We start from the raw sequence: 13572 nt of genomic DNA, 5'->3' as shown, positions 1-13572 counted from the left end.
GCCTGCTGGTAAGCACCGGATGTTTCTATGTTTCTGCATGCGATGTATGTGCACATACTGTCTGGGTGCCCATTTGTATGCCTGTCTGTATCCCGTGCAGCCCATGCTTCAGCGTTGAGCCACTGCAGAGAGAGAGAGATGCCAGCCGTTTGTCTCCACAGTGCAGCAGGCAGCAGCAGGAGGAGTACAAATCTTCCGGGCTTGCTTCCACTGCAGACAAAAACCATTCAGTCTGTTATCTGTTCAATTAAAAACAGCAGCGTGCTCCGAGCTGCTGCTGCTGCTGCTGCTGCAGGATTCATTCAGACTTGGTGCATGTGTGTGTTTCAGAAGTTGTTAGGGTGGGAAAATCACACACAGGCTTGCTTGTGTTTTCAAGTTGTCGCCTGAGAGAAAAAGAAGAGTGATACTCCCCAGATGCAGCTTCTGTGTGAGTGTGAGTGTGTGTGTGTGTGTGTGTGTGTGTGTGCGTGCATGAATTGGCGTTTCAGTGTTTTCTATGAAATGTGAGTGATGTGATGTAGCACTGACAAACTAAGCGATGCTTTGCATTGTTCAGTCACATCCACACACACACACACACACACACACACACACACACACACTGCACTGCAGGTAATTTCAAAACAAAATAAATCACTGTAGTGTGTCTACAGTGACTCACTGTGGTATTTCTTATATCTCCTACTGTCTAAAAAGTGTTTCTATAATGTGTTTCTCTCTTTCACAAGGGCTGTAAAATGTTAATTATAATAACTACTGTACGGCTACAGCCGCTGCTGGTGCAGTTAGTTTTATGGACAGGAAGGTTACGCACTAAATCACCAGGTGACCCTAAAAAGGGTGTGCATCACCCCATAAACCACCACCTAGATGATGTGGTGATTAATATTTTTTAAATGTAAGATTGGTCATGCGTTTGGAACAAGGAGGAGAACACGTAGTAGAGAATAGAGTTGGCAGAGCTACAGTATAGATACATACTTTAATAATCCCAGAAGTGTTGCAGTAGCCATTACACAGAGAAACATACACACACGCAGATGATAATAGGAATAAAAGATACATATAGTGTTGAGTATGTGCAACTATAAAATAAAAGTAGTATGCACCAATCAGTGATGCAGCACTCTGTTGCTATTTTATTTAAAATGCTAGAACACAAGAACAAGACTCACATTTATAACATGAAGCTTTAAGAACAAAAGAATTAACATTTATATCTTAACAAACTCGATTGTAAAAAGCAGCTCCAATTTGTCTCAGGAACTTTGTAGTCCTGCCTGATTACACTGGTCGCCTCTAATTTATGGCTGAAAGTTCTGACTTTAGCTTGTTACGTGCAGGGATTTCACTTTATTCCTATTTTAATGAACTGACATTGATTTTCATGCACCGTTGCCTCTGAGCTCTTCAACATACAGCAGGTCAAACCACATCCACTTGTGGCTCGTTAAACTAAACTTAACAATTCCCAATTTTGCCACATCGTGGCCCCCAGAGGTCCCCGGACCCCAGTTTGTGCACCACCGAGGCAGGCAGCAGCTGAAGAATCCCCCTTATGATATAGAGTCAACACGCGTTGACGTGTCGCGCTGCGCTTCCGACCACTAGCATCGGTCCGCGTCTCCTGCGCGTACGCAGCACTCTCACGGTGACATGCGGCCAGCAGACGCAGCTACGGTAAGTGGAGCCAGCTTTAATACGGCGCCTTATTTCCCTAGGAGCCTTTAACAACTTTCCCCAGCTTTTTGGTGTGTCGTTGTTGCAGTTGGGAGAAGGGGAAGTTGAGCAGACTCTTTTCTCGCTCGTCGGCACCGATCCGCCGATCACAGCCTTTTCCACGCTGGTTGCGCAACGCGGCGTGTGATCGGGCTGAAAAATGTGAAAACAATTCAGCATTGTGTGTTCGGCGCTAGCAGCGTTACTGACAACTCACTTTGGCCAAAGTCCACCTCATCATCTCGCTTATGCTTTGCTTTGGCCATGCGGGGCTTCTCCAGGGAGCCCGATCCAGCCTCTCCGCTTGGCTAAGAAAGGTGATTTTTTACGCACTAAAATAGTTTTTGTATAAAGCAGAGACACATCTACGGTGTTGTTGAGCAACCACTGGTGTTTTTATTTTTTCCAACTTAAATGTTTCGTTACTTTGAGGCCTAGTGTGCCGCTTGGTCCCGTTTGAGTGTGTGTGTGTGTGAGAGGGGGGGGGGGATGCGCAAAGTGTGTGGTCTCCAAGCTCTCCACCCCCGCAGAGACGCACAGTTTGCGCGCACGCACGCACACACATGCGCGCACATGTCCGCACGCACACGCGAGCTCTGTCACGGTCGGGCATGGATGTCTCTGGCTCTGAGGAATGCGCGCAGCGTTTGCTCTGTATTTTTCACATTAAGAGCAGTTTGGGAACCGCTGCCACCAGCGTCAAGTGAGCGGCAGCAAGGCGCGTACTTCCGGTGGCGCATTTCAAAATAAGGGTGGCACAGATTTGTAAGAGTGACCCGAAGGATGCGTCCTTTATCCTACATCCAGTTAATTGTAATGGACGTTTATTTGTGCAATCACTAGTCACTTAGTGTGTTTAAACATCGAATCCACTTTAACCAGCTCTAGTTCCTGTGGAAATATTATTTGTTACTTTCATGCCAATACTGTATTATCTCAGTAAATGTTACTGTTAAAGCCCAAGTGGGTGACATACAAATCTTGTATTTAGTCCAATTACGTGACCAAAATCCACTATACAGTTAGGCTAGAGAAGACAAATAGCAACAAATTTTCTAAACTACAATTTATGATCTATCAATAAGTCTTTCCCTTCGTATTCGTGTATTTTCTCCACTTGTTCGGTTTAGTTTCTTCATTTTCTAAACCCTTTGTTTAACTTCTTCTTTAGTGCTTTTTTTCTTTGATTTCAAACAATACAATTTTATTTTTATTGCAAAAACTCATCCAGCTTCCGGTTTGCTCCTAGTGAACCCCCATCTAACTTGACACTACAGAGGGAGGGGGTTGGCCCCTGCCTGGAGAGGAGAGAGGGGGAAATTCTTGTGTTTGTGGTATGCGATTACCCAGCGGAGAACCCATGACTGAAGGGGTGGAGGAGGACTGGGGTTGAGTTTAGGATACATTCCTCGTCTTCCTCTTTAAGTTAACCACATTATTGGAGCTGCTGACATGTTGCCTCCTCACATGACACCCATAAGCTCCCAGCAGATGCATTACAACTGGACAAAGTGGTCTGATACCCTTAACACTAACAAGTATGATAGATACAACAGGGAAACTACAGTTAAAATGAAAATCCACCTATCTGTGGAATAGAACCTTTGTTTCTGTACTCATTTAGGGACTGTATGAAAGTTATTGGGGTGTAGGGATGTGAACATTATAGTTTGAAGAACTCCAATCTTCATGGTTATCAGCATTTGGTTTGGAGAGTTAACATTGCCCTTCCACTAATGTCTCATCAAACCCTGATTTCAAGCTTTATAAGTTAGGAACCAACCATTTTTACAAACCAGATGTGAAGATTGTTAAAATTATGGTCAGTTGGCTCTATAGGATATGCTCTATATCGAGTAACCTCTTATTTGTTCTAAGGATAAGGAGCAAAAATTTAAAAACATACTCAACCCTCTCCTTTTTCTGCACCCCACCTCCCCACTAATAATTTAGAGGCTGTTCCTTTAATAACTGAATTCTGCATCATTTTTTTCTTTTTGCCTCCAACACCTGCCTGTAAACCCTCAGGTGGTCTCTCTTACACACACACACACACACACACACACACACACACACACACACACAGGCTCGGTGTTAACTTCAGAAATATAGCAACATTACATCTGACATATTAAATGGGGCTCGCCAGATTTGCATAAAACCAGTGGAGCTCTGTGTGTTCTTCAGCATCTCTGTCAAAACCATAATCGCCCACTCGCTAACGACAATTACTATAATGGACTGATTGTTGGATTATACCGCCAAAGTGGTTTTAGCACACATCTGCATAATTGTTCTTAGCATATACGCGCCTGTGGGCTCCTGGCTGCCATTAGCTGTTGCAGAGAAGAGAGTGATTGAGGAGTCCTTCGATGCTAGAAGAACAGCGGCAAATTGTGTGCCAACTGTGTGGGTGTTTTGAGTGTGTGTGTGTGTGTGTCCATCGAGTCTGCACCGAGTGGAAATGCACTAAGCATTGTGTTATTAATGATTGTTTTTGGATTAGATATGGTGTTGACTGACACAGGAGACAGAGCAGTTCTATGAGTGGGCGGATAAAGCAAAGTTTATTTTCAGGGGTTAACTTGGGGGCCCTGGAGCAAGGATCACAATCTATAGCCTGCAGCTCAGAAGCTGGTTGCTGCAGCTCTGAATGCAAACAACACATGGGCCTCGTCATTTTATTTTTAAATGTAAGTAAGGACTTTTATTCTTTAGTACTGTCACCAGAGGGTATTAAATGTGAGGTCAAGGGGAAACGGGCTGCATGAATTTAAAGAAGTACAGTGATTTTAAAACTACGGCGTCCACTCGTAGAGCCATTTGCCTCTTTGTTCCAAAACTGGAACACAACGTTAAGATGCTTCCTGTGACCAACTTTCATCAGTGAAACTAGTGTCACATGACTAACAGATGGACAGATACATCCGTAGCACAAGGGGGACTGTATCAGCGTGAGCCGGGCCAACAGCTGAACCCAGCTTTCCAGCTCCAGTCCCTGTTTAAACATGCAGTGAGGCTTTGTGAGGAGGGGTGGGGGGTTGAGCAGAGCGCCACTGAGAAAAAAGCTACAAGACTCTCTCCTCCAGCAAAAGTGCTAATTTCTTATTCAAATTCAAAAGTGGAACTTTGAGTCAGCACAGGAAAAGTTATTGTGCGTGCCGGTGTGTAATGATACCTGAAACCTGCACGGAGGCTGCTGTTACTTCATCTCCTTGTTCTCCTCTCATTGCTCATCCCTTGAAAGCCGGCCAACATCCCACACGCACAAAATCATGTTCCCTCTCATTCGCTCCTTATCTCTGAACAGCACTCTGTGCTAATTACTCTCCGTTTCCATGGCAATGGGTAGCACCTCTTTTTTTTTTTTTTTCTCTTTTCTGTTATCTTGAATAGCCCATCGCAAACATGCTTTACATCACTCACTTCATACTGAGTGGATAGATTTTATCTTGCATCCGCCAAATTATTAAGAGTGTCCAAAAAAAAAAAAAAGAGAAGATTTTTCAATCTGTGTTTATTTGGTATTAAAATCAGTGATTTCACGTGCACGCCAGGATTTATTTTTAGATAAAGTCTTGAATTTTCTTGCTTCTACAAATGGTTCTACTTCAGATAGTTATGTTAGCCTAAATTGCCTAAATTTCCCAGCATGCTCTTTGACAGCTGGTTATGAAACATATAGGTGAAAAAAGCAATAACTACAGCAGCACTTTGACAAAATATAATATGTAGTATTTTTCATTATGGAGGCCATTTCTCTCGCTGCAGTTCAATACAATTCAGCTTTAAATCCATTTTTAACAGTGTTAAATGCCCAATATTGATTAATGAAGTTTATCTTACCCACTGTGAAAAGAAAAACCTCTAATCTAAAATGTAATAATAAGTAATGTTGCTGAGAAACTCTTTTTAGTTTTAAAGCAAACACAAACAATAAGGCATAAACATGCCATCATGTGATTTATTATTTGCCTCAGCCATGTATTCTAGCAGAATAGATGGAATAATAACATTGCAAAAAAAAAAATTATTAACTTATCAGTGGTAGGCATCATTATTCAACGAGGACAAGGGTCTTTTCAACTTGCATGAATGAGTTCCTGTGGAAGTGAGTCACTTTGACACAGTCACAGGTTTCTACATCTGAAAAGGGGAGAAACTGTCCTCAAAAACCTAGCAGGGGTGGTAATAGAAGGGAAAGAAACAACACTGCGACGGATTTAATGGCCGTGTGTGTGTGTGTGTGTGTGTGTGTGTGTGTGTGTGTGTGTGTGTGTGTGTGTGTGTGTGTGTGTGTGTGTGTGTGTGTGTGTGTGTGTGTGTGTGTGTGTGTGTGTGTGTGTGTGTGTGTGTGTGTTAGTGCATTCAAGTCGAGCCGAACAGAGGGACGGAGGGTGGAGTAAGCAATGGCCTGAGATTATCACAGTCTTAGTGGCCCTCGGTTGATTACTCATTAAACCTGCAGGAATTCGCTATCTCAGGTTGAATGGGGCCAAACTTTAAAGGGCACATTAAAAACTTTCAAAAGAAAAGATTAAATCAGAATTTCACTTACAATTCTGCTAAAAGAGGAGAAACGTGGTGCTATAAAAGCGCACAAGCACCATGTGACAAAAAATAACATTAGATAACAATAAATATGTTTATTATTATTTATCTTTTACTTATCTAATAAAAGGAGAATGCAGTACTCTTGTGAAGCCGGTATAAAACGTGGGTTTACCCCTCCTCTCTGCGTGCGCCTTAATACCACATTATCCTCAATGACCCTGGGTTTTATGAATGGGCAGCAGGAAGCTCTACCATTGGCTGACAGTGACAGCCAATCAGGGACGATCATTTGCAACAGAGGTGGGAGTGGATGAATGGACGTGTGAGACATATTTAGAGGTCAGGGTGCGTGTGTGTGTCTGTAGGTGTGTGTGTGTGTGTGTGTGTTTATCCGCGTGTCTCACACAGTGACCTACTTGGTTTATTGCAGGCATCTATACATAGCTGTGGGAAACACAGGCAGACAATCGTCCCGGTTAAAATTAGCAGTCAGGGCCACCTGTCTGTTTCTCACAAAGGCGTAAACGAGAGAGCAGGCAGGGCAGAGATGGAGGGAACAGGAAGGAAGGAAAGGGGGGGGGGGGAAAGAGGGATGAAGAGGTGGGAGGGAGGGAGGGTGCTGATCACTTTGCCGGTTTAACTCCTCCATCGCTCTTTCTGTCCATTTTTTTCCCCCCACTGTGACACAGTGAGACATTGTTAGGCGCTCTGGATTTAAGGACAGGGGGTTGGTTGGTGGTCCAGGCCAGGCAGAGTTCACATACCTCTCTGTTGGATCACTGCCAGATTTCACAGAGGATATAGGTGGAACACACGGGGAGCGGAGATTTAAAGGACCATTTCTACTTTTTGTGCCCTGATCCCATTTAATACCTTGAGCGATGACAGCGGTTTGGCAGCGGACACCTCTGTGTGGTGTCCACAAGCATACGTCATGTTAAGTAAATGTGAGGAAGTGACCCTATATTTCCACTGTTTTTTAAGTAATGGCAAATCCTTTCTGCCACCTGCATCCCCCCCCTCCCCTCCCCCCTATCTCTTAACATATAACTCTATTGTCGCTGCATCACAAAACTCAAGTTTCCTGCCTTTGTCGTTTGAGACAGCCAACAGGAAGTGTTCATCTTCTTAACTGACATGCACATTAAAACTGGTGTCTTGTTTCCTAGAATCACGATTTTTCAGCCCACACTTGTTCCTGTGTGCCTCCAACAAAGTAAGAGTTTGTGGGTGGAGAGTCAAAATGCTTTCAGAGAGGCAATTTACAACAGCAGAATTCAGCCCTGGTTACTGTGTGTTTTACACTGCATCCACATCTTGAATATAAAATGTTGGACATTTAATTTCCCACTGGGAGACACTCAGCCATCTCGTTTGTCCTTTTCACCGCTTCACAAACTCCCTCATGTGATTAAAGTGATTCTCATTCCTCCGTCCTTTTCTTTTCCAGGACTCCCATCGGGCTTCGAACAGCACCTCGACACTGCAGGGAAGGAGGTGGAAAGTCCTCGAGCGCCCGTCCGTCCGTGCCAGTCAAAATGGACGCCGCAGCAGCAGCCTGGCTCAGGCAGCCATCTTGGTTACAGCACGGGTGCCGAGGGACAGGGTGGTGCTGAAAGGCATAGAGGGAGATGACGAGGGAAATGCCAGTTGTGCTTGTTTGCCGCGTGCACCTGAACCCAGTAAATGTTCTTTTCAATTTGCCAGCTTGTTTTGCTGCTTACATGCTCTGACATTTCTTCAGCTGATCGGCATTTACGACTTCGGTAAATGTTCCCTCACAGAACCAAAACCAAGTTTACTTTCTCTATTTAGTCGGTTATCGTGCAAACATACATTTGAGCTTGATGGAATAACTTGAGATGGATCCTACTTAACATCTTGGTCATGATAGTTGACAGTGGATCAATTTGGAATCATTAGAGGTTATCTTTAAATTTCTGTAGAAAATTATATAAATCTATTAAATAGCTCTTAAGACATTTTGTTGTGGATTTAAGTGGTGGATCAACCAACTCATAGACCATCAGTATACACAGTTCTATTCTTTAAATTCATCTAAAATCCAGCCTCACAGCCAGAGGTTACCAAAGTTTTAGGCTTCAAAGCCCTGAAAATGTAGCAGTGTCTTATTGCCACTCGTTGTCACATAATGCAAACAGTGCTGGTTTGAAAATGTTAAATTCATTAATGAAGATCTTATAGCTTTTGAGTTAATAATAAGTCAAAACTGTTTGAGGAAACATTTCTCAAATTAAAGAATCACTTGTCATAGTCATATATTAGATTGAGAGATTAGATTCATATATTCTTGTTAGATGTTTTATTTTGTCTTTGCAAAAAAGCAACTAAAAAAATCGACCCTAATTATTGAACCTGCCATGTTGCAGCACATGTGAAAGGGTTTTAATACGTCCTGTGGAGCTAACGTTCTGCAGAAACATCCTTCTCACACGTCGCCAACAGAGGAAATTGGCAGAACATTTACAGGTGAAGGTGCGAGTGGGGAAACAGGTTCTTTCTGCTTTATTGGTAGCAACTCCTCCTCTACTTGTATTAAAGGTGGAAAATCATCATTATGAAGGACTTTCTGTAGCCTATTAGGCTGCATTAGAGTATAATGGTTTTGTTCCTTTGCAAACTGTATTACATCAGCAGCTCAACTGACGACACGCCACATGTCGCAGGGATGCAGCATATTTGTCTCATTCTGTCAGCATGATGTTGTTTTGCTCCACATCATTTCCTGTCTTGGATGAAATGTGAAAGGCAGGCGGCCATTTTGGCTCCAACCGGAGCTGCAGAGCCACAGGGCACCCAGTGGTTGCTCAGTAGTCAGTGTAGATCCTGTGGGGCTGGCAGCAGCTACATCTGGCTACTGGGTCTCCGCTGGCAGCCGTGTTACTCACGATAGAGGATGACACACGGGCTAAGATTGAATTAGATTGAATTCTGTCTGTCCTGTCCTTAAGATCTTCCACTAATAAAACAATTTTGGGATCGTGGGTAAGTTCTGGACCTGGCATATAGTGTAGGATTCTGTGTGTGTCAGTCTACAGCTACATTGTCTGCTGGGTTTCAGGTCTGTCCTCATACTAATCAAGACTATTTTACATTTGTACTGTACCTACACTGTTTACGATGCTGTGTTTGCTGTAAATTTTCTAACAAATTAATATCTGGAAGGATACTGTGGTATGTTTGAGGATTGAGAACGCATGAATAATTTGACAACTTTGTGTTTATTGACTCATCATAAAACATTCTTCAAACAATAAAACAATTTTAAATGTCCGTTTCTGTACAATGCTTGCTAAGCAATTTTATTTATATATAGAAAATGTAAAAGGAGTTGTGTTAAAATGACAAAACTCCTTCAAATTTAATGGCAGGTATTCTGGAAAAAATAACAGCATTCCATCAACAAATATTTTCAAGCAATAAATACGTATTTATAAATAGTGTAAATTTACATCAAGATTAGAAACATAACGAAAAAAAAAAAATCACAAATTAAACTTTATTTCATAAGTCTATGTGCAACCCATTTTCTTTGTGACTTGGCTAGTAAGTTTTTTTTCCCTACAATTTTCCTTTTTTTTCTCTTTTTTTAACGTAAGAAACAAAATGTCATCGTTTTGAAAAGAACAAGACAAAGATAAAACATAGAAGCTGTAAAAAAAAAAAGAAATCAAGAAAAAATCACCTAACTCTTCACATTACAAATTTTTTTGGAGATTTTGCTGTCCAAAGAGTCTTAAAATTACTATCTACCATAGAAAAAGACCAGTTAGGCTAGTGCTCCTTAGAAGGAAAAACAGAACAAAATTAGAGGGAAATCTATAAATCAAAGCCGACATTTCATCCTGTTACCAGAATAGAAAACGAGAGAGAGAGAGAGAGAGAGAGAGAGAGAGGGAAGTTGTCAAGTCAGTAGTCTTTTACAGGTGGTGTTGCCAGTTGTGACAGTTAACAAGTATCTACAAAACATTTTTATTCACGCACTGAAGAATCCCGCTCCTCGCCTTCATCCCCCGGTCCCAACCGTTTCTGATTAAGTCCTCCATTAAAACAGGGCTGAACCATTGTCTCTAGAGGGGGCTGGGAGAAAGGGGAGAAGGGAGAAGAGAGAAACAAGTCCTGTTATTGAGCTTGGTGGCGCCCCCCTCTGGAAGGGCCAGGCCCCAGCACTTCAAACAGGTTGCATAGACAGACACACTCAGCCTCCAGCCGTCGCTATGGAGACCAGCCATATGGGAGGGGCGGTGGTGAGGGTGGGGAGACGGCCTTGGCTTTCCTGAATATCAGAAATGGTCCGTGTATGTAGATGTTTGTTTTTGTTCTTCGTTTTTACTTTCCCCATCTTAATACAAGTTCCTGTGAACGGCAGCATGGCTCCACAGCAGAAGAAGAAAGAGAAGTCACCTAATGTCAAGATGAAGATGAATGAAGAGGAGGGGCCTGGGGAGGAAGATGACACACGAGAATAAGTCAATGAATATATGTGGACAAAGAAGGCAGACTAAAATAAAAAGCAGTGTAATTAAAGCTTTTTCCTATTAGTGTATTAAACGTCAAGTGCTTGAACTTAATAAGTAGTTACAAGGGGACTCATGTCCATATAAAGCCTCTGTAAAAATGATTTAACACTGATTCTCCCTCAGTCTATTGACTTACTAATGTGAACTGGTCGTAGACCTGCATCAGGTCCTCCATCCTGTGCTGCTCCAGCACCACAAAGTCGTCCAGCGTGGCGCTGCCTTTCCTCGCACAGTCTTGACAGTGGACCACGTACTGCTTCTTGGACTGGAGTTCACGACGCACAAACAGCAGGTTGAACACCTCCACCTGCAGAATACACAAACACACGTTACAAGGGTACCGCAAACTGTCTCACTGAAGCCCAATACAAGAAACTTCCAAAATCATTCCTAACATATAATAACTCTAAACTGCGATTTGTGATCTGAATAAAACAGAGAGAGCGACTGCAGTGATGATGCCATCTATAGACAGATACTGGGGCTGCTCAATAGGTGCTGAATTGCTAGGACACAATGGGAGCAGACATTTAATGGGATACTGACACATTTCTGTTAAACAGATGAAAGCCTTGCATTCTAATAACACCCATTAACACACCCACTGACTGGCTCAAACAAAAACTGGGTCAGCATTAAATTCAGTGTCAACAGGATAAAGCTCACAGCTGTGGCGTTAAGTGTTAAAAATGTTAGCTTATGCCTATTCTCCAATTCAAATGTTTCATGGTCAACACTTGCATATCAATATACGTCTCTTCAGGGTTTAAGTTTATGCACATATGTAATAAGATAGATCATCGGTGCATTATCATTTTCACTGTAACACATTTGGTTCTAATCCAACATGTAGGGTGTTGAGCATTACTCATGATGTGATCGGGAACAAGCACATGGCGAGACAATTATCTTCCACTAGAAAATAAGTGTGAGCTCCCAAAATGTGAAATCCTGTTAAAATTCACACCACTGATGCTGAAATGTTCCCAGTGTGCTTTACTGACCTCACAGATGGTGCAGTAGTGGGCCGGCTCGTCCCGGTTCCTCGACCTCGGTACTGTTTCCTTGCCGGCTGACGCCAAGGCTTCCTTCACCCACTGGCACTGCTTCAACGTCCGCAGCAAGCAGTACCTGGGACGAGAATACACCTGGGTCACATAAAGGAAAAAAAACAAAACAAACGACAGCTACGAACTGGAACGTGTAACACAGGGAAGAATCCAGTGACTTACTTGATCATTTCAAACAGCTTGTGATCGGACACTTTGATGTTGCGAGCCATGTTCCAGGAGAGGTGCACCATGGGAACCATGGACTTGACACTCTGGAGCTTATTCCATTCGTAGCGCTCCACAGCCAGTTTGTACTGGTGAGCTGAAAAAGCACAGATTAAGATTTGACTGCATACACTACTAATGTTATTTTCCACAGGACACCAGCATCACAACACCACCAGCTGTGAGTCCTCTGTTCATAGTAAATAAAGGTCTAACATTTTAAATCTAACTGCATAAACAGGTGCACTAGTTAGTAGGAGGAGTATTCTTCCAGTCAAATGTGACTAAAAAATGTGTCTAGTGAAGAAAGGAAATAAAATCCTCTTGTAATCAGCTCAGCAATCAGTTGAAAAGGTCAATAATCAGCCAAAAAGCATTTCAACGTCATAGTAAAGGTCACCATATCAGATATTATACGTTTTCAGGCTTGTGAACTCTGGCTGCTAAATAAACAGGACATGTATGAACTGATTTTCTATTTTTTTTGCTCTAGCGGTCAAAAAAGTAACGAAACATAGGCAGAAATCACAGTAACACAAAAACAACAACAAAAGCCTATATCCCATGATTCCTTGCATACCTGTCAAAGGTCCTACGTTCCAGGCAATGTTGTTGCACCAGCCAATGGCCTGCACCCAGTGGACGGTGCCAGTGTTGAGCCACACCAAGTCGCCTGGACGCTGGATGAACCGATAGACGGGTACGTCGGCCTCGTACAGGTCCTCCAGGTTGGGCCACCATGAGCCCATCAGGAAGTTGATGTTGTTCCTAGTGGTGAAGAGGAGAAAGGGAGTTGTGATGGACATTAATAAAGGAAACAGGGAGATGGGGGGATGACTCGCAGAGGAATGGAATAAAATGGGAAAACATTGGGGTTCATCTTACTTTTCACAGAAGTTGCTCATCACTCCCCAGTAGGGCTCTGGAACTGCAAACCATTCACAGTCTCCTGGTCCAATGTTGATGTTGACAGCACAAAAGTTATTGTGTTCCTGGTGACCTGAAGAGACAAGCACAGAAGCATCTTCAGTCCACAAAGCTCCACACCAAAACTCATAATAATTAAAAACATAAGGCCACAAAGAAAGATGTGTCCCAGAAAGAGCGCTCACCTGGTATCCTGCTCCCAGGGACCTTCATGTAGAGCTGAACAGTGTTCATACCCAGGATGGTGTGACCCACGTGGCTGAGCAGGTTACCAGCTGATACGACTCGAGCAAAAGCCGGCAGCTTACTGAGCTCCTGGAGCTGCTGTTTCCACCTTGACACGCGATAGGTTGAGACAAAAGATCATGAGCAAATTGGAGTGTGGATGGAGTAGAGAAAAAACAAATCAGTTTCAGACATGAAAGATGACATGTATTATGTACTCACTTCTTCTCGTCTGACACATCGATGTTGGTTCCAAACTTGATGTGCTTTAAGGGTCCCCTTCTTTTGCGTGCAACACTGATGATACAAACCAATAATTTACCATT

At 42.9% G+C, this 13572-nt stretch overlaps 1 protein-coding gene and 1 long non-coding RNA gene across 3 annotated transcripts in view; one reads left to right on the top strand and one right to left on the bottom strand.

Moving 5' to 3' along the window:
* The first annotated feature begins 1547 nt into the window (after positions 1-1547).
* Positions 1548-9570, top strand: LOC113164592. The gene is made up of 2 exons (XR_003299018.1): positions 1548-1683; positions 7727-9570. It is a non-coding gene; the product is annotated as an uncharacterized LOC113164592 (long non-coding RNA).
* The window catches only part of LOC113164590 (histone demethylase UTY-like), a 25456-nt gene continuing 21383 nt past the window's right edge, over positions 9500-13572 (bottom strand). For both annotated transcript variants that reach the window (XM_026363950.2, XM_026363951.2), the window contains 8 exons: positions 13469-13543; positions 13207-13355; positions 12980-13094; positions 12675-12862; positions 12050-12191; positions 11822-11948; positions 10954-11124; positions 9500-10737 (listed from right to left, as the gene is read on the bottom strand). In XM_026363950.2, the coding sequence (XP_026219735.1) occupies positions 10708-10737; positions 10954-11124; positions 11822-11948; positions 12050-12191; positions 12675-12862; positions 12980-13094; positions 13207-13355; positions 13469-13543 (997 nt within the window). In that variant the 3' untranslated portion in view covers positions 9500-10707. The remainder of the gene's footprint in view (positions 10738-10953; positions 11125-11821; positions 11949-12049; positions 12192-12674; positions 12863-12979; positions 13095-13206; positions 13356-13468; positions 13544-13572) is intronic.

The sequence above is a fragment of the Anabas testudineus genome, chromosome 2, assembly GCF_900324465.2.
Source record: "Anabas testudineus chromosome 2, fAnaTes1.2, whole genome shotgun sequence".
Classification (NCBI taxonomy): domain Eukaryota; kingdom Metazoa; phylum Chordata; class Actinopteri; order Anabantiformes; family Anabantidae; genus Anabas; species Anabas testudineus.
This window is presented reverse-complemented; position numbering and strand designations above follow the sequence as displayed.